The sequence below is a fragment of the Schistocerca piceifrons genome, chromosome 3 (assembly GCF_021461385.2).
Source record: "Schistocerca piceifrons isolate TAMUIC-IGC-003096 chromosome 3, iqSchPice1.1, whole genome shotgun sequence".
NCBI lineage: Eukaryota > Metazoa > Arthropoda > Insecta > Orthoptera > Acrididae > Schistocerca > Schistocerca piceifrons.
The window spans coordinates 386,828,775-386,848,513 of NC_060140.1; the positions used below are offsets into that span (position 1 = coordinate 386,828,775).

Consider the following 19,739-nt stretch of genomic DNA (forward strand, 5'->3'; position numbering starts at 1 on the left):
AACTTATTTTGGTAGTTCATGAATGTTACCTATCCGCAAGTACCAGAAGGTTTGTTTCTTTACAGTGCCAAACATATGAAAAGAGACCTCATCAGTAAACAGCACACACCTACATACAATGTTTGTTTTGCCAGTTTCCTGATGGAGTATTTTGAAAGACAGGTACTATGCAAATGTAAATTGTGGTACAGGTACATTGATAACATTTCTGATGTGTGGAGCTATAGTGAAGAACAATCCAGTGACTTTATAAGACATCTGAACAGTCTCCATGCCAACACTAAATTTACTATGGAGATAGAAAGGGTCAGCAGCAGCCCGTTCTGGATGTGCTGGTTACAAGGAGTGGTAAGAACCTTGGCTACAGCGTATACTGTAAAGTGACACACATGGCTCAAAACCTGCACATATTTTCAAATTATCAACCAAACCAGAGAAGATGTAAGATGTATAAAAAATGTCATGAAATATACCACCAGGAAAAGTGACACGCCAGAAGGAGATTGCTCATTCACAGTGCAAAAGCTGTATACAAACTTACAAAGTAGACCGGAGCGTATTGCAGATAGACAAAGGACAAAAAGGACCCACTCATAATGTCGAGAATATATCATTTGCATATGGAAAAGTCTATGTTGAAGTGACCAGACAATCCATCAGAACTAGGATTGTCAGACATAAATGATACTACATGTTGGGAGAGGTGGAGAAATTAATAAACATGGCAATAGTTTTAAGAAGAAAGCCTCAAGGTAAATTGATTCTGCATTCCCATGCTGTAATGAAAGTAGATTGCAAGTAATAATGTAGGAGCTAGTGGGATTATGACAGGGAAACAACCCCTGTAGACATTAGCATGAAAGAAAATATTACGTCTGACCATGGACTCAAGTCCAGTTCACTTCTTGCAATGGAAGGTGAATATTTGAGAATGCCAGCCACTTGTGCTGGTGAAACATCCAAAAAACCATTACATATACATTGACTGAAGATCTGGAGATGAAATTCAGCAGGCAGTACCTTCAGTTTCAGCTACATGGTGTTGTATTTTCATGTTTCCCCTGTAGTTCACATTTTGAAAACACACAGTAGCAGTACCTTCAGTTTCAGCTACATGGTGTTGTATTTTCATGTTTCCCCTGTAGTTCACATTTTGAAAACACACAGTAGCATCAATTATTGGTGAGAAATACACATTTATTAACCAGGTACCAACACAATGTTCTTTGGGCCATGGCACTTCATTCATCCTCTTTGGATTAATCTTTATGGCAAAGAAACTCATGCAATTAGCTAATGACATACACTGATGTTGACAATCCAACAGATGGCTATTGAAACCACTCCTACTATGGTAACCTCTCCATAGCATTCACAGTGATCCCACTGAATAAGGGAGTCATTACTGCTACACCTTGTACTTATCATAAGGCAGTTATTTATTTATTTCCATTATTGCGACAACAAATTTATCAAGGAAACAAACTCATTCAGATGTTAGCATAAGATTCCCTATTTTGTGGAGCAGAAGTCTTGGTCAGGTCTTTAGTCAAGATTATATAGGGCTCTCATTACATGTTTTTGTGCTGTAAATAACTTTTGCACGTTATGTTTTACTGACCACCGTTACATGTCACATCAAACAAGTGTTGTATACAAAGTAAAAAATAAATAAAAGTGTAGTTTGTTTTAATGTGAAATATATTTACTTTCTACTTTTTAAAAATTGTCATAAGTATACTATTTTGTTCCTAGTTTCCTTTTTATTCCCAATCATATTAATTAATTATCTTCAGATCGTCTGTTACCGGATATCACTACTGTCAGATTAATGTGTAAGACATTGGAAGTATAGTTTCCTAATTTAATTGAAGTAATCTTGTTTGTTGCAAGTGGTATTTTAATACACTAATAGAAACCTGAAAGTGTTAACACCACAGACACCTTGACCAAATGCTACCAAACTATTAATACAGTATTTCTGTAGCCAAGGGACATGTTGAATAAAAATTTAATCCCAGTGCAAATTTATTTTTAGTAGAGAAAAAAAGCCATTTATACAGATGAAGAATGATGTGAAGACATGATCTCAATGGGTGTGTGTAATGTTGTTGGAAATTTTCAAGTGGAGATTGCAACACAGCATTGCTAGAGGACTTGCAAGTACAGCATAACACCATCTTTCAGACTTTGAGAAGGGTTGAATTACTGGCATGAGAGACTTGGGAGTGTTATGACGACAGATTGCACAGACAGTTGTCTGTAATGTAATGAATACAAAACAAGTAGTAACAAGATGGGCTTTGGTCAACATGGTGACTAGAAGAATGGGCACTAGTACTTTCAGAAAGTCTACACAACAAGGCGAAAGTAGGATTGTTTGGCTGGCTCTGACAAATAGCCAGATGATAACCGCTGAAATCCATGCAGAAGTTACAGGCAGCATCACCCACAACCACCGAGAACAACTTAGTAAAGGGTGGGTTGGTATCTCGAGTTGCCATACACTGTTTACCATTGACCAGTACCACAGACAACACAGACTTCCGTGGTGTAGAGCAACCATTGACTGGGACATTGTGTGACATTCTGTGCTGTTTAGTGACAAACCTCACTTCAGCTCATGGTGGTGAATTGTGTTTTATTCATCTCATGACGTACATCTGCAATCCATTTTGTTTGCATAGAGAAGACACGTCAAAAATATATAATACAGTTACAATAATTTTTACAGTAATAAATAATGTTGTTGTTGTGGTCTTCAGTCCAGAGACTGGTTTGATGCAGCTCTCCATGCTACTCTATCCTGTGCAAGCTTCTTCATCTCCCATTTCCTACTGCAACCTACATCCTTCTGAATCTGTTTAGTGTATTCATCTCTTGGTCTCCCTCTACAATTTTTACCCTCCATGCTGCCCTCCAATACTAAATTGGTGATCCCTTGATGCCTCAGAATATGTCCTACCAACCAATCCCTTCTTCTAGTCAAGTTGTGCCACAAATTTCTCTTCTCTTACAAGGGAACCTCCCCATCGCACCCCCCTCAGATTTAGTTATATAAGTTGGCACAGTGGATAGGCCGTGATAAACTGAACACAGATCAATTGAGAAAACAGGAAGAAGTTGTGTGGAACTGTGAAAAAATAAGCAAAATGTACAAACTGAGTAGTCCACGGGTCGGATAAGCAACATCATGGACAAAGTGAGCTCAGGAGCGTCGTGGTAGCGTGAGCAGCTGCTGAACGAGAGGTCCTGGGTTCAAGGCTTCCCTCGAGTGAAAATGTTATTTTCTTTATTTTTCCATAGTTATTATCTGTCCGTTCGTTCATTGACATCTTTGTTCACTGTAATAAGTTTAGTGTCTGTGTTTTGCGACCGCATCGCAAAACCGTGTGATTAGTACATGAAAGGACGTGCCTCTCCAATTGGAACTGAAAACATTTGATCGCAAGGTTATAGGTCAACCGATTCCTCCACAGGAAAACACATCTGATATATTCTATACGACACTGGTGACGGCATGTGCGTCACATGACAGGAATATGTTGTCGACCCACCTAACTTGTACACTTAGCGAAGAGGTAAAAAGATTCTTCTTGTGGATGTGATAATCACTCCCAAAAAAGTGATGAAAACATAAGAGTTTGTCACATAAACTGAAAATAAAAAATTAAACTTTCCAGTTGATGAAAGATTTGAACCAAGGACCTTCCGTTCCGCAGCTGCTCACGTTACCACGAGACCACAGCGCTCCTGCGTTCCCAGTCTCCTAGACGTTGCCTATCTTCCCATGAACTACTCAGTTTGTATATTTTGCTTGTTTTTTCACAGTTCCACACAACTTCTTCCTGTTTTCTCAATTGATCTGTTTTCAGTTTTTCAAGGCCTATCCACTGTGCCAACTTGTAACTAAATCTGAGGGGGGTGCGATGGGAAGGTTCCCTTGTTAGCACTACAATAAATAATAACACTATAAGGATATTTCTTGGAATATGTAACACATTGTATCCAGCTCAAACTTCCAGTTTGTCCTGTGTGAATTCATCCACTGAGTAATAACACTTCAGTGTAAGTACCTCATGTAGCTTTCTTTTAAGTGAACCTAAATTCATCTGCATCAACTTGTTCCCTTTTAATTTATTACAAATTTTCATTCCCATGTATTGAGGTCCCTGGGCAATACTGGGGGAGGGGGGGGGGCATAAAATTTTCTTTGTTTCTGGTATCATGTGAATGGATAAAATGCTTTCCCTCAAATAATTCATGTCTGGTGTACAAATGAGTTAATATTTTAAGTTTTCTAAATAATGGTCGACATGGTGCTTTGTGATTTGCAATGCACATATTTCAAATGATATTTTTCTGTATTTTTAGTATCTGCACTATGTTTGTCAAGTTACCCCAAAAAACAATACCATACCTAATAATGGATTCGAAGTAGCTTCTATATGCTACTTCTTGTGTGTCCATGTCAGCTGCAGTTGATAATATTTGCATTGCAAATGCAAAGCTGCTCAGTTTGTTTCCCAAGACTCAGTGGCAGTCATTCCAGCTGAAATGTGTTATGTAAAATTTTGGTATCCTGTATTTTCTTTGTTATTTAATTAACTTCATTTTTCCAGCTTCATCTGGTAAGATACTTATAAACTTAGTAGCAATGGCTTGCACCATTGATGAACAGGAGTCTAAATCATCAGTTAATATACAAAAGAAAGGTGAACCTGAACAAGTCACAGGAGATTCCACTCAAATTCCCAGCAGCGTGCAGGCAATTGTTGGCACTGATGGTGGAGAAGAGACAGCTTCATCCTGCAAGGCGGAAACTAAATGTCACAATGAGCAGTCTTCATCATTGCCGTCTACTTCTGATTCATACACACGGTCTGGATGTAAAGTGGAATATTCTAATGTTGTAAGGAAAGGTAGTCCTTCTCAGAGTTTAAATAACAGTACACATGCATCATCTTCCACTGACGAAATTCAGGAGCAGCTGTCATCACATGTTAGTAACAGCACTGACGCTTGTTCAGTATTGAATGTTGGTGAAGGTTCTGATCTTGTTGAAGCCATTCCAGAAGTGCCATTAGTGGAATATCCTGATGATGCTGTTGTTCCACAAGGTTTTAGCCCACCGTCACGAGAAAGCTCTCCAGACTTTGAAGTCGAAGAGTGATTGAAGTGGGAAATTGAATGAAAATTTTGACATTGTATGTTTGTAATATTGATTCATATTGTTTTAGCTGTTGTTATCATATAAATTCATATAACGAAGGTGTAGCTCTCTTTTGAATGAGGAGCAATTTTGTGTCTAGCTACGTCAATGTTTTGAGTAATTGCTATATTGTTAGTTCTCTATTTAGTATTTTCTAGCACTTTTCTGTATTTCAGTACCTTTTAAGTGCATCTATTTATTTTCGAAGCTTTTAACATCACTAGTGTTATTTCCATGTCTGTGGCGTTTTTGGCATCGTGAATAACGTGGAATGTGACTGAAGGAGAGACTGGAGGTCAGATAACTTATGCACTACAATATACAATATAATTTTAAACAAATTCTTTTGTGATGTCTGTTTACTTTATTAATTAGCTAAGTTATAATTTGATTTAGAAACTTAATTGTCTTCTCTGCATCTTTCTTGTGTATACGAAGTCAGTAGTAACAATAAAAATAATATGTAATGGTGTAGTGGTTTAGTGGTAATGTAATGTAAGGGAGGTATTGAAAAATCATAATATTTAATAGTAGCAGATTGATTTTATGTGATGTAATTGCATTGTAAAACACCCCAATGCCTTGTAAATTCTTTAATTTGTGTCTGTAGATATAGGTGTGTGTATAAAATTTCTGTGTTATTTTCAGCTTGAAACCACTATCTATTTGTTATAGCACTGTATATATGAGATTTGTTTGTGAAGTAGTCAGTGACATGTGTGTGCTCCATCATATTTTTTTGTCATACAAGGTTTCTGTAATAAATATGGCCTTTGACTGGAATTGTTTGTTTACTAAATGATTTTCAATGCTGCCTTGCTGATACCAGTAATGGTAAACCTATTTTAAGGAGTGTATCTACTTGAAATACCAATTCCTATTAATTATGTATAGTGGTACAGATAAAATGAAAGGACTTTCAGTACCAACGGAATAATGTGCCATTGATATGCTTGTCTTCGTGTGTGACGAGAGCTCTGTTGCTCAGTGACTGAGCAAATTTACTCTCCTAAATATCTTATGTGGCTGTGTTTGTAACAAGAATCGCTCACCAAGGTGAAGAAGGGCAGTCTTACCTATCACAATGTTATCATTATATCCAGTTTATTTTCAGAGCTTGTTTGTGCCTCAGAACTTACATTTATTTTCAGGTTTGGCTGGATTTGACAGTTTATGTGCTACTTTACAAAAATGTCAGTGTATTTTCCTACTGCAAGTCTGGCTGATATAGAGACAATGGTGCATCTCAGTGGGTATGACATTGATAATGGCTTGTAATGGATGACTGATAAAATGGTTCATGGCATGAATGTGTTGAACATGCCACTAGAACTTAAGTTCAAATTTGTGAGTTATTTTAAGCTCTTTGTACAATGAGGAGTTCTTGAAATTTTACTCATCATTAATACCAGACTTTCTGAGAGGGAGAATTTAGAATTACGTTATGTATCAGAAAAGGAAACTCAGTCACTCCTGACACTGAAAGAACATTTGAATCTTGTCTTGATTTTTCTTGTTGCTTGGCTAACTGCTTGAAACCTGTGACAGCATGCCATTAGGCAAATGTGTCTCAGAAGATACTGTGTTAATAATCTCCTATTCCTTTAAATTTTAATGACTCGGGACCTACCACCAAGGTAAGATTTCTAAACAGGTGATAGTGAGTCAGCCAATAAAACAGAAAAATGCACCATGACAAAATGATCTCATTACCTTATAAACTTTAAAATGGTGAATTAGCCACTTGAAATATGACTTCCTGAGTGATAAATGGATCCCCAGATCTTGTCTGATATCAGTCATCTTTTTTTCCCTTGTCCTTTGTGATAAATCTTCTGTTAATTTAGGGTTACAAATGAGTTTTCTATACCCTTAAGCCTTATCAACCTCTGCTCCCTAGAGGAGGCAACGTTAAATAGGAGAAAATTAAACAGGAAGGGCAGGTCACTCACCCTAGGATTAGAGAGAGCGAGAAGGCTAAGGTGGGTCTCTTTCATCCAAGGTCTGCATGACTTGCCTTTCCTCTTCAGCCTTCCGCAGGATGTCCCTCTCTCCTCCTTAACGAAGAAACTATTAGTTCTGAAAGCTTGATAGAGACCAAGTGAGATGATGCAGTAGTTAGCACACTGGGCTCACATTCAAGAGGATGATTGTTCTAATACCCATCCAGCAATCCAGTTTCAGGATTTCCACAATTTCCTGAAACCACTTAACACAAATGCTGGGATGGTTCCTTTGAAAGGGCATGGCCAATTTCCTTCCTCAGTCTTCCCTCATCTGAAATTTATGCTCCATCTCTAATGACCTCGTTGATGATGGGATGTAAACACCAGTTTAGCAAAACTAGTATTTTTAGTTAGGTTATATGTTCTTTTTACTTTTATAAGTGTCTGTTAGCAATACTAAACATTCCACTTCTGAAGGTAGGTATTGGTCACCAATAGTAAGTATTTTAATTGTTCTTGAAGCTCAAGGTCCACATGTCTCAGAAGAAGTGTTACTCCTCCATCATGTTCTCGAATATGTAGAAGTTTTTTATGATGAATAAAGCGATTCACCTTCCAAATGAAATACACATTAGAAGTTTATAGAAGACTCTTTGCAGAAATTGGTGTGGCCACTCGTTGTTAGTACCCTGGCATAGAGGGTATGATAGTTTTTCTCCAGGCTGTTCTATTCCAGATATTAATCTTCCAATTTTTCCCTTTACCGTGATGAAGAAATTGTTTAAGTTTCCGAAAGTTAGGTATTAAACTGTGTTCTTTAGCCTTTGTGTCTACTTCCCTTACTCCGGCTGTTCTCCTTTCAGTTGTCAGTAGATTTTGATTCCTCATAGTTTTCAAATATTGTTTCTATTAAATTCTGGCTTTCATTTTAAAATAATTATTATACATCACATCAATAAACAAATTAATTCCTTAAGATTTTTTAAACTATGTCATATTAAATATACTTTAATCACTTCCTTTAGCTAGCACCATTTTTAAGTAAAATTGCAATAACCACTTTCATTAAAAATACATAAAATGTTTGGTCTACTTTATTATAACTACTTCAGAATGCATCAAAATGAATATCCTGTAAACAAATGCCAACATTTAAATTCATTTGCTTTAATGTAGAGGATGCAATTTAATGTTCATGTTTTACACCAGAGAAGAAGAGGTACGATACAGAGTGACAGTACATCAATTCTTTACAAATTAGAGGAGCATCATCAATATTTCCATTTATATTGATATACAATCCATGTATAAAAATATAACAATCAAACTATTTTTAAAAACAAGCTTCTACACAAAGAAATTAAAGAGTTTGCAACACATTTATATACAAAAAGAGATTCATCTAGTGTTGCAATGTTTTCTGTTCCACAACCAACAGAGCAGAGGTTACCGGAAGCCAGGATCCTTGTGCTGCTCCACCCGTGAACGCTCCAACAATGTCTGCAACAGCACCAGTGTAGAAAAAAGTAGTACTCTTACAAAGAAACAGACGATTATGTTTGAGACATTGAAAAAGCTGTGCCTCAGTGTACATATGGTGATGCACCTTTCAGTGACAGCAGTTCCTAAAAGCAGAAAAACCAAATAATAATAAAGATAAACTGAAGATAAACCCAAAAGCAGAAGCAATAAATACAACAGAAGGAGATATGTAAGCCCATAACGAGTTATAACAAATTAAAGAAAGCAAAGAAACAAGTAATCCTTAGCAAATTAGCAGAAAAATGTGTAGTAATTCTGCTTACATGAACCCCAATGCCCTGAAGGGTAAATCCTTGCCGAAGCGTGGTTAGACTTCGAAACATGGCCCCAACAGGATCCTTTTGGAAAACAAATACAGATTTCACAAAATGATTAGATGTTAGGAATCTTGGATTGTTTATGCATAACTTAAACAATAACTTAAAACAGCATATACCCATTTGCCTACAATGAAAGCCACAGTTGTCATGGCAGTTTTATTTATTGCACTACAGTGATGGGTACAGCCATCAAGTGCTATGGGCACATAATGAATTTCATCTGTAGTTCACTGTTTTTTGTTATAGTTTTGTGGACATACCAGTAGGAGGCATATTTGTAAAACTAAGCCCACAATCCAAGCTTAGAAGTGTTTAATTGTTTTGGGAGTTTAGTGAGTGATAGCTCTTTTCTGGCCCATACGAAAGAGAAGCTGTGACAATTTGCTGATTTTTGAAAGAAACTGATTTTTTAGGGATTCAAGCAATGATGACTGTAAATGATACGATGAGAAATGACAAATAGTATCATCCTTGACAATGGGGAAACAAAGTATGCAACAAATAGTGCTCATAAAAGAAATGTGTGCTGATGTGCCTATAAAATGTGTTGCAGACTGTTAAAAGGCAAATGATTGGATTTGGAACAGTGTAGTGAATTGTCCTGAAATTGATACCTGCTCTTTGATATCTGAAACAGGAACTACAGTTCTCTGAAGTTTGGGGTAAAATACTTCAGAATTTAAATCAAATAAATTTCTGACAACACCATTTTTTGAGCCAATTCCATGAGAAACAACCTTTTATGCATCCAAAATATTGCTTTCTGATTCCAGTGACAACACAAGCTAGTTTCCTGTAACAGTGGATGAACTGAAGGCACACTTTCCACTTTGCATCCTTATGTCACAGACAATGAAAACTTAGGAAGTAAAGCCAGTCTTTCACAGTTGCTTGGTAGATTTCAAAGTCGTGTATTCCAGGAAGAAATGTCAACATCGATGAAATTTATGGTCAGAGTTTTGTAAGTCTTCCAAAGAGACCTAGATTTGTTGTAAAGGTGTATAAAGTATATTCTCCAGGAAACGGATGCAGTCATAATCTCAAGATATATACTGGAAAGAAAAAGGAGAAAGTAGTGATTTGGCTGTCAGATTTCCAGTCATTGAAAAAGTTGTGCAGTGGGATTGGGGGAGGGAGGGGAGATGTTCTTCTGTTATCAGTGCTTCATAGTAGACCATTGTATGCTGAGCTGCTTAAAACTGGAAGTACAAAGTTTGGACACAGTTGTTTTATTGATTACAACCAAGTAATGGATGGAGCCTAATATATGATCAGCATCTATCATCTTATCCTCTAATGAGAAGATTTGTCAAGGGGTATAATGTGCTATATTTACACCTTCTTTACATAACAAAACTGAATGCAAACTTTGTTTGAATCCAGCACCTAAGAGCACGAAGTCCACTAAGTTCTGGTATAATGTGCCAGAGCAATCCTTGAAGGATGTCATCATCTCTTACTACATCTGTAAGCAACAACCAAGAAAAACAGGAAACCCACTAAGGTGTCAGGCAGCGATTGGGGGCAAATACTTCATGTGGACAAATACTTCTTTGTGTACCATATATTAAATTACTGTGTGTGAATGTTTGTCATATTGTAAATCCTTAACAATATTCTGTAAATAGTTGTGTGTACGTGAAAAACAAAGTATGTAGTGAAAATTATCATAATCGTAAGGCAAATTTTATTTCAAAAAGTTGTAGGCGAATGGGTCAAAACTATAACTACTGTATCAGAGATGACCCACAACATTCCAAACATTGTCAACACTTTATTATCAGTCTTGTAACTAGTAATATTGCTCCAAAGTCATGAATATTTATAATTAATTCTTTGTTTATATGTAGGAAAATTCTGGTAGAATGTAAAAAGTTTAGGAGTCAGGGCCACCACTATCCAAAAAGCAGAGGCACGGAGTGAACAACAGATTTCACAGTAATTGTTTTTTTAGTTACAGTACAAATAGACAGACACAAACACACATCCACACACACCTGTGCCCATACATAATGACAGTTGGATGTACAATACTAGTGTTGGATTTCGGCTGGTGGACTAGTTTGGGGGGGGGGGGGGGGGGGTTGTGTCAGTAGGAGTGGGGAGAGGTGAGGAGAGGTATGAGGCAGGGAGAGAAGTTGGGGGGTGAGTAGCTAGTGACTCAAACGGAGGCAGCCAGTTTACCAGGTAGGAATGTGGGTTGGCAGGTGCGTGGGCTAAGCATGTAATGCTCTGTTACCAGAGTCTGTGTGGAACAACACATGTTGAGTGTGACATGGGGATGTGAATTGGCGGGGGTAACAGGATAGAGGAAGGGGAAACTGTTGGGTTATTGGAGATTGAGACCAGGGTGACTACAGGAGCAAAGCATGTGTTGTGAAGATAACTACCATCTGTGCAGTCCAATGAAGCTGGTGGTGAAAGCAAGGATCCAGATGGCCTAGTTTCTGAGGCAGCCATTGAAATTGAGCATGTTGTGCTGAGTTGCATGTTGTGCAACTTTGTTCTTGGCAACAGTTTGGTAATGGTCATTTCTCCTGGTGGACAGCTGGTTTGTAGTCGTACTGACATATAAAGCTGTGCAGTGTTTGCAGCAGAATTTGTATATGACATGGCCATTTTCACGGGTGACCCAGCCTGACAGGGTAGGCTAAGCCTGTGATAGAAGTGGAGTAGGAAATGCTGTGTGGGTTGATTGGGCAGGTTTGGGAACTTGCTCTTCCACAGGGATATGATCCCTGTGGCAAGGGGTTGGTAATGGGAGTGGCATAAGGATGGATTAGGATGTTGCATAGATTGGGTTGGTGACAAACATCACTTTACAACGAGTGGGAAGGATCTTAGATAGGATGTCCTCACTTCAGGACATGATAGATAATCAAAGCCTTGATGAAGGATATGGTTCACCTGTTCCAGTCCATATTGGATGACAAGAAGGGTGATCTTTGTAGCTGATTCTTGGGGGTGGTGGAGGGAGAAAATGGCATGGGAAATTTGTTTGCAGACAAGCTCTGTAGTTCTGTCAATGAAGGCCTTCATGAGACCTCCAGCATATTTGGCAAGGGAGTTCTCATCACTACAGGTAAATTGTCCATATATGGCCAGGCTGTATGGGAAGGATTTTTTGGTGTGGAATGGATGCCAGCTTTCGGAATGAAGGTGCTATTGATGGTGGTTTTAATGTGGACAGAGGGGTGGAGAAATGTCCAGGAAGGTGACACTTTGAGTTTAGGAGGATAAGGTGAAGCAGATGGGAGAGATGGTGTTGAGGTTGTGAAGGAATGAGAATAGGGTGTCTTGGCCCTGAGTCCAGATCTTAAAGATATCGTCAATGAATCTGCACTGGAGGTTGCCATGTGGGTGCTCGTTACTGTGCTCCAACCAGTTGCCTGAAACCTTGTCACCCACATCAAAGATACTGACCACTTCCTCACTGACTCTCCAACATCCCCATCCCTTTACGCCCTGGGTCCCCAGTCATCGCTGTTGATGCCACCTCCCTGTACACCAACATACTCCGTGGCCTTGCTGCTATCATACACTACCTGACCAATGTTCTTCAGACTCCAAATCCCTAAACCATTCCTTATACAACTTACCAACTAGATCCTGATGTACTAGTTTTCCTTTGAAGGGAATCTACACAAACAAACCTGCAGCAGTCATGGGCTCCCACAAGGCACTCTCCTGTGCCAGTCTGCTTATAGGCCATGTAAGGGAAACCTTCATAGCCTCCCAAAACTCCCACCCCCAGCCTGTTTCAGTTTTATTGATAATATCTTCATGATCTAGATTCAGAGCCAAGACACCCTATACCCATTCCTTCATAACTTCAGCATCTTTCCCATCCACTTCACCTTGTCCTCCTCAACCTAATGTACCAACTTCCTGGACATTGACCTCCACCTGTCTGATAGCTTAATGCTCACCTCTGTCCACATTAAATCCACTAATCCCAGACAGTACCTGCATTTCAACAGTTGCCATCCCTCCTGTACGGCCTGGCCATCCAAGGATAACATATTTGCAGTGACGAGAATTCCATTGCCAAGTATGCTGGATGTCCCATGAAGGTAATCACAGACAGACACTACCCCCTAATCTAGTCCACATACAATTTCCCATGCCATATCCTCACACACCCGCAGTCCTCTCACCACCCCTAAGAATCAGCTACGTCATCCAGTATCACCCTGGACTGGAACAACTAAACCATAACCTTCATCATGGCTTTTATTATTTATCATCATGCCTGAAAATGAGGGACATCCTAAGTAACATCCTTTCCACTCACCGTAAAGTGGTGTACTGCCATTCACCCAACTTACACAGCATCCTAATCTGTCCTTGCACCATTTCCACTCGCAAACTCCTGCCACAGGGATCATATCTCTGTGGAAGAACAAGCTGCAAGACCTGCACAATCAACCCACACAGCACTACCTACTCTATCTCAATCACAGACCTACCCTCCCCCTTCAGAGGCTGGCTACCTATGAAAATGGCCATGTCATATACCAACTCTGCTGCAAATGTTGCACAGCTTTGTATGTCAGTATGACCACCAACCTGCTGTCCACCAGGATGAATGGTGACCATCAAACTGTTGTCCCAGTGGCACAACATGCAGCTGGGCATTACATGCTCAATTTCAATGACATACTTCTCTCCTGTAGTAGTCCTGGCCTCAAATTTCCAGTAACCTACTGTCCCCACACTCTCCACCCAACAGTTTCCAATTCCTGTATTTTCTTACCCCCTGCCAATTCACATCCTCGTGTCACCCTCAACATGTTCTGCTCGCTACCGATTCAGACAACATTGTGTTAGATGCCACCTCTCCCTCCCACATTCCTAGGTGGTAAACTCTACTCACCACCAATCCCTCTCCCTGGCTCCTGCCCCTCTGTCCCGCTACCCTCTCCACCATAACCCAGTGTTCGTGCCAAAGTGCAACACTGGCGTTGTACATCCAACAGATACCATGTAGAGGGCTTAGACGTGTGTGTATGTGTATATGTGTGTGTGTGTTTGTAGCTCAAGAAAGGATTGCTCTGAAAGCTAGTTTTTTATGTATGTGCTTAACAACAAGGCAATGCTTCTGCTTTTTAGTGAGTGGTCTTCTTTATTTCTAAGGTGTATATAATTACTGTCTTAATTACATGAATCTAGAACAAAATATACACAAGTGAAAGATCAAGAAAAATATGCAATAATGTAAAGTAATGCTGAAATTCAGTTCTTCTCATTCTTTGAGTTTATGACGATACAGAAACGTACAGAATAGTAAATGTAACAATTCTCGTGGCGCCCTCATTTGGGGAATTAGTTTTCTAAATGAAAATGGAGGAAACAACCACAGACCAAATTCGTTAACTCTAAGCAGCTGTAAGGAGGAACAGCAGTTGATTTTGTTTTCTGACAGTAGATTTCGTTACCTGAATTAATCTTGAATAGGAAGAAAGATGGGCAGTAAGATGACAGAAGTAGTAATGAGGAATAGTATGTCACTGGCTATTCTATGTCATATAACAGATAAAAGACAATTGATTCTTAGAAAACTTATGAGTTTGAAATATAGTTTAATGTTACTTTTGCTTTATATGCATAAAAATACAGAAGGTGTTTCAGGAGGAACAGTAAATATTTCGAGAGGTGGTAGTTAAGAGTAATTTAATTAAAACATACTATAACAGGTGTCCAATTTTTATTGGTGACAGAGATACAGCTGTTAGAATGTAACCTAAACAGTTTCTCACAGAAGGTATTTAGCAAAACAAATTATTGAGTTCAAAGTTGACTTTCATAAATTTTACATTTGGCTTCAGTGCACTTTTGAGTTTGCTTGACAACACCATGAGTAGCTCATCTGAGGACACATTGGCATTTTCTTATGAGGGCAGCACTACTCATAATCACAACAGTAAAATTGTCTCTGATGTTTATTTTTTCTTTGTAGACTTTGCCTTTAGGCCAACCCCACAGACAAAAATGCAGAGGGATAAGATGCGAGGTCTTGGTGGCCATGAACCATGACCATATCTGCCAGCCCATCTTCTGGGAAATTCTAGGTTTAGATAAGATGTCACCTGACGACAAGAATATGTAGGAGCCCTGTCAGCATGGAAGAACATACCCTTCCTTTTTTCCAGTGAAACTATTCCAGCAGTGTTGGATCATGATGGTGGTTTTAGGAAAGTGTACATTATGGGGCCCTGGAAGACAATGCAGTTACACAGCTGGTCCGATCAACTGATTGTCTACCATACCACACCATACATTTACAGAGAAGCACTATTGAAAATGTTCCTCCATAGAGGCCTGTGGGTTGTAATCAGACAAGTGATGTGTTTTAGTGGTACCATCATGAGTGAAAATAGCTTCATCAGTAAACAGTATTAATGGGATAATTCATCAACATGCAATTAGCAGACAACAAATTGTAAATTCCACTATATTTTTAACTTGTTAAATGTAACTATTTCACTGTGACATAAAAATGTAACACTTCCAGTTGCAAACATTCTATATGTCATCATTTTTGTTTGTTTTTATCTTCTGTAGAAGTAATATCTGCTTAAATTGTGACGTTCACTTGTCACCAGATGATAGCCTAAAAATCCAAAAGCTGCTTCACAACCAAATAATTATAACTGTGTTGAAAATTAGGAAATTGTTTCCTGTTTAATGTTGTTATCATACTCTGTGAAGCACTGACAAAAAATTCAGATAATGTTATAAGGAATGTTTAATATGAATTAGTCTATACTACTGCCTACTAAAATATTTACGATTTGTCCTGAAACGTCCTCTATATAATGTGAATCAGTGTTTTGCAGAACACAGTTTTCCTTTAGAACCAAGTATATAGTACTCTGTTTGTGTCATAATAAAATAGCTTTTACCATGTTTAGAACTGGACTTACATAAAAAGTAAATATCAGTATTTTGTCGAAAAACTACCTGTGATTTCTCTCCCTTGATCTTGCAAGCCCTTCAAGTGTAATATCATTCATCTGAGAAAAATTATGGTCTGGATGTCTTCATGTATGATCCCTACTTGTCATGTATCTATTTCTGTTCAAGTGAACCATCTAAGAGCAAACCTTTAATTACATGCAAGGATCAGAGATTTTTGTGTAAACCTTTATTGCTTCATGCAACAAATATGTTCATTGGGGTTCTTCTTTTTCTATGTGGTCTCAGAAATACCTGTGGTTCCTGCAGCATTATTGTTATTCTGTCTCCACCCTCTCCTGAAATCCATTTCAAACAGTATCACATGTGGAAGTTTGGGTTGGTCAGGGGAGAGTGCATAGATAGCCGAAGTGGTCAAGGTGACCACTCATGATAAGTGGGAAATTTAAGTTGGTGCCCTGGTCTGGCACAAATTTTCTTATGGCACTATAGTGTGTTTAAAATTAGTTGTGACTTTTGACAGTTCAGTGCAGAGCTAGTCGAAGAAAGCATAGTTGCCAGTGTGTGCTGAACGCGTCAGCATTTGACTATAATGCCAGGCCTGCTCAGCACGTAACCTGTCAGCTGTGCAAGCTGGCCAATCTGCAGTCTTTTTCAATCAATTTTAAAGAAACTATACCTGTTATTTCGTTAATGGTCATTTTTTTGTAATATATCGGTATTAGCTAAATTACTGCAAGAAATTCTTAAAACTTTCAATGTAAAATAGGGTTGCTATGAATTTGCATTTGATGCATGTTAAGTTGTGTGTTGCGGCATACGAAATTTAGGTAACAAATTAAATTGGTGTTTAAAACTCGAAGGATATCACTATCTGTCTCCAGTGTTGAGAAAATGGAATGTATGTAAAGGGCTCCATCATGAAAGCACTTGCCAGCAAAAGAGCCAAAATGAGACCTTCATTAGTTCCTCGTATCTCACAAACGGTCTGAGATATCGAAACAAGATTTTGGCAAATGACAGTACACAAAGAGAAGAGTATTTTGCCATGTGATCTGTATGTGAAACTTCCATATCTACCGCAATATTCAAGCAACAGCAGATTTTTGTTTAATGAAGTAATGTAATTTTGAAGGAGCATCAATAGCCTGTGAAAAGACAATTGCTGTGGGTTTTGCAAAAATGTAAGTGAAGAAGCTGCATGTTTATACTGAAAAGCATTTCCTCACAACTATTGATATGTCCTGCTCTCAGTTGCTAGTTTAGAAATATGCTGTTTTAGGATTCTGCCACAATTTCAACTGCATTATAATGTTAGTGAGAAAAATACCTGTAAACTCTGCTGTATTTAGGCAAAAGAAGCGATGTTAACACAGCAACAAGAGATATAGTGTGTCACTTAACATGTGACACAGTCCTTTTATGAATCCATGTCTCCTTAACTACATTCTTGGTATGGCTGACAACTTGAAACCAGTCCTGTGATATAACATTTGCAATGACTTCTTTTGTCAGCATTTTGACCTCACTGAGTTTAAATTTCTTGTTGTTTTTTGCCACATTAATTTTCGCCTAGGCCCATATATTCTCAGTTGGATTTAAAAGAGATGATACGGAGGAAGCCTGATTAAACTCTACTCTTTAGCGTTAGCCATTTTGATGGCCTGGTAACGTGGAGTTTTTAGCTTGTACAGCACTACAAGTTCCATTAACTTCACCTTACACAAGCTAGGTTCAATTTTATCCAGTTGAACATTTCTTTGTACCCAGAGAAAAATAGCCATATTCCTCTGCTGCATTGTTAAAGCTTTATCCATTACAACCATCAATTGTCGAATTGGGAGGAATATTTTGCAACAGAATATTATATTTACAGCTGGTGAACATGTCCTTGGAGAACCCCTTTAACTGCGAATATCGTGTTCATGTGTGCTGCACTGTTGTTATTAATGCAACTCCAACACCGAAACACTCATTCGCAATACCCTGATGACTGTAGAACAATTCAACACCAGAAAACATCACTTTCAGCGAGAGCTGATGGACTTAGGTGCCTCTAATGCATGACACCACATGTTACTATTTATCCACAATGTGGCAACAGGGCCGCCTAATGAATCGAACTGCTGGCGGTATGGCAGGGAAAGCTGGCTTGCCATTGGTGTTACCTCGTCAATGGCATCGTGTCCTCTACGGTGAGAGAAATGTCAAAAGTTGCAACTAATTTTAAATGCACTATAACAGGTAGTACAGGGAGGGGCAAATAAAATTGGCCTGGATGAGCAGATACGATTGGATGGGAATGTATGCTTATAACCACATCACGTGACATGCACACCATGTGATCCAAACCAGTTCAGAGCGTAGTGCAGGCTGTGTCAGTGGGAGTGGGGCAGCGCAAAGGGGACGATGGTACTCACAGTGGAGCAGCAGGTGTTCATTGTGGAAAGTTACCTGACAACAGAGTGTATATATACATAAAACAGCTGATGTTGAGGAATTTGCAGTCAGCAAATATATTTTGAAGTAAAGCCATTTTGGGTTTTATGCTGGTCTTTGTACTGACCAAGCAATATTCTCTTTTCACAGTCAAGTTTTGAAGGCCATTAAAAGAAATGTTTCCACTGGGTATTTTTTGTGATTTCTCAAAAACTTCTGGTTGTGTAAACCACCAAATCCTTTTGAAAAAGACTAATATTATGTTTTAGGTGGTAAGTTTGTTTGCGACTTCAATCCTGCCCAAAGGAACAAGTACTGAATGGCTCATCTTGAGAACTCATGTCATCTGAGTGGGCCGCCTTAAGTTATGGTGTGCAAACTGGCTTGTTTTACGTATACTGCTATTTCTTATTTTCATGAACTAACTCCTTTTTTTTGTTCTGATTCAAAAAGTAAATTTACCCTTTTTGTCATAAAAACCTAGAACAAAGTTTTAACTGAAATCTTAAAATTGTTCTCTTCAAATGATCCCTTAACCAATGTTGATAAAACCTATTACATGAGGTTCCATACACCACAAAGAAATCTTGAAGAAATTAACATAAAGTGTAGAAATCAAACAGTACAAAAAGTTGAGGATATAAAATTCCTAGGTGCTTAAGTAGACAGCAAATGTAATTGGCCAACTCACATCCTTCATCTTTTTAAAATATGCAAATTGGTCGTATTTGTGCTATGGGTTATTTCTTCAGTGGCTGAAGTAGATATTTCCTATTTTGTCTAGTTTCATTCATTAATTTCAGAAAGCAATCAGAATAATGAATGAGTGATGTCCATCATAGGCAGTGTTTCGATAGATGGGGATCCTTACCACGTCCTCACAGTATATTTTTTCCTTGTTGACCTTTGTCTGTGATAACTTTTCTATTTACAAAGACAGTAGCAAACATCATGACTACAACACAAGAACCAAAAACGGTAAAAATCTTGATCTGGGTGAAAAATGAGTTTATTACACCAGCATTAAGCTGTTTAATGCACTCCTATCACATATCAAATGTCTTCATAAACAGCTTCTAGAATTCTCAAAGAGTACCTAGTAGAGAAATCTTTTTATATGACCTATGAATTTGTGAAAGAAAATGAATATCACTCCTGAAGTTACAGTTGTTTTAGAAAATATTTAAATAATTTTATTTTGAGCACTAACATAGATAAACATGTAATTGAAAGTGGGGGCTATCTTTTTGCTTATGTGAATGATGATCTAGCAGTGTCTTCAGTTTTGTTTAATGACTTTGTTTAACATATTTGAAGGTTTTTTTCTGAGTGTTTTGTTCTTTGTTTTTGTGTTAGTTATAT

The 19,739-nt window shown here is 38.2% G+C and overlaps 1 protein-coding gene across 2 annotated transcripts in view; it reads right to left on the minus strand.

Moving 5' to 3' along the window:
• Positions 1 to 8,340: 8,340 nt before the first annotated feature.
• The window catches only part of LOC124789323 (transmembrane protein 117-like), a 246,554-nt gene continuing 235,155 nt past the window's right edge, over positions 8,341 to 19,739 (minus strand). The window contains exons 11-12 of one of the 2 annotated variants that reach the window (XM_047256639.1): positions 8,964 to 9,038; positions 8,341 to 8,783 (exon numbers count right to left, since the gene is read on the minus strand). In XM_047256639.1, the coding sequence (XP_047112595.1) occupies positions 8,742 to 8,783; positions 8,964 to 9,038 (117 nt within the window). In that variant the 3' untranslated portion in view covers positions 8,341 to 8,741. The remainder of the gene's footprint in view (positions 8,784 to 8,963; positions 9,039 to 19,739) is intronic. The other variant, XM_047256640.1, reaches the window with a different exon arrangement.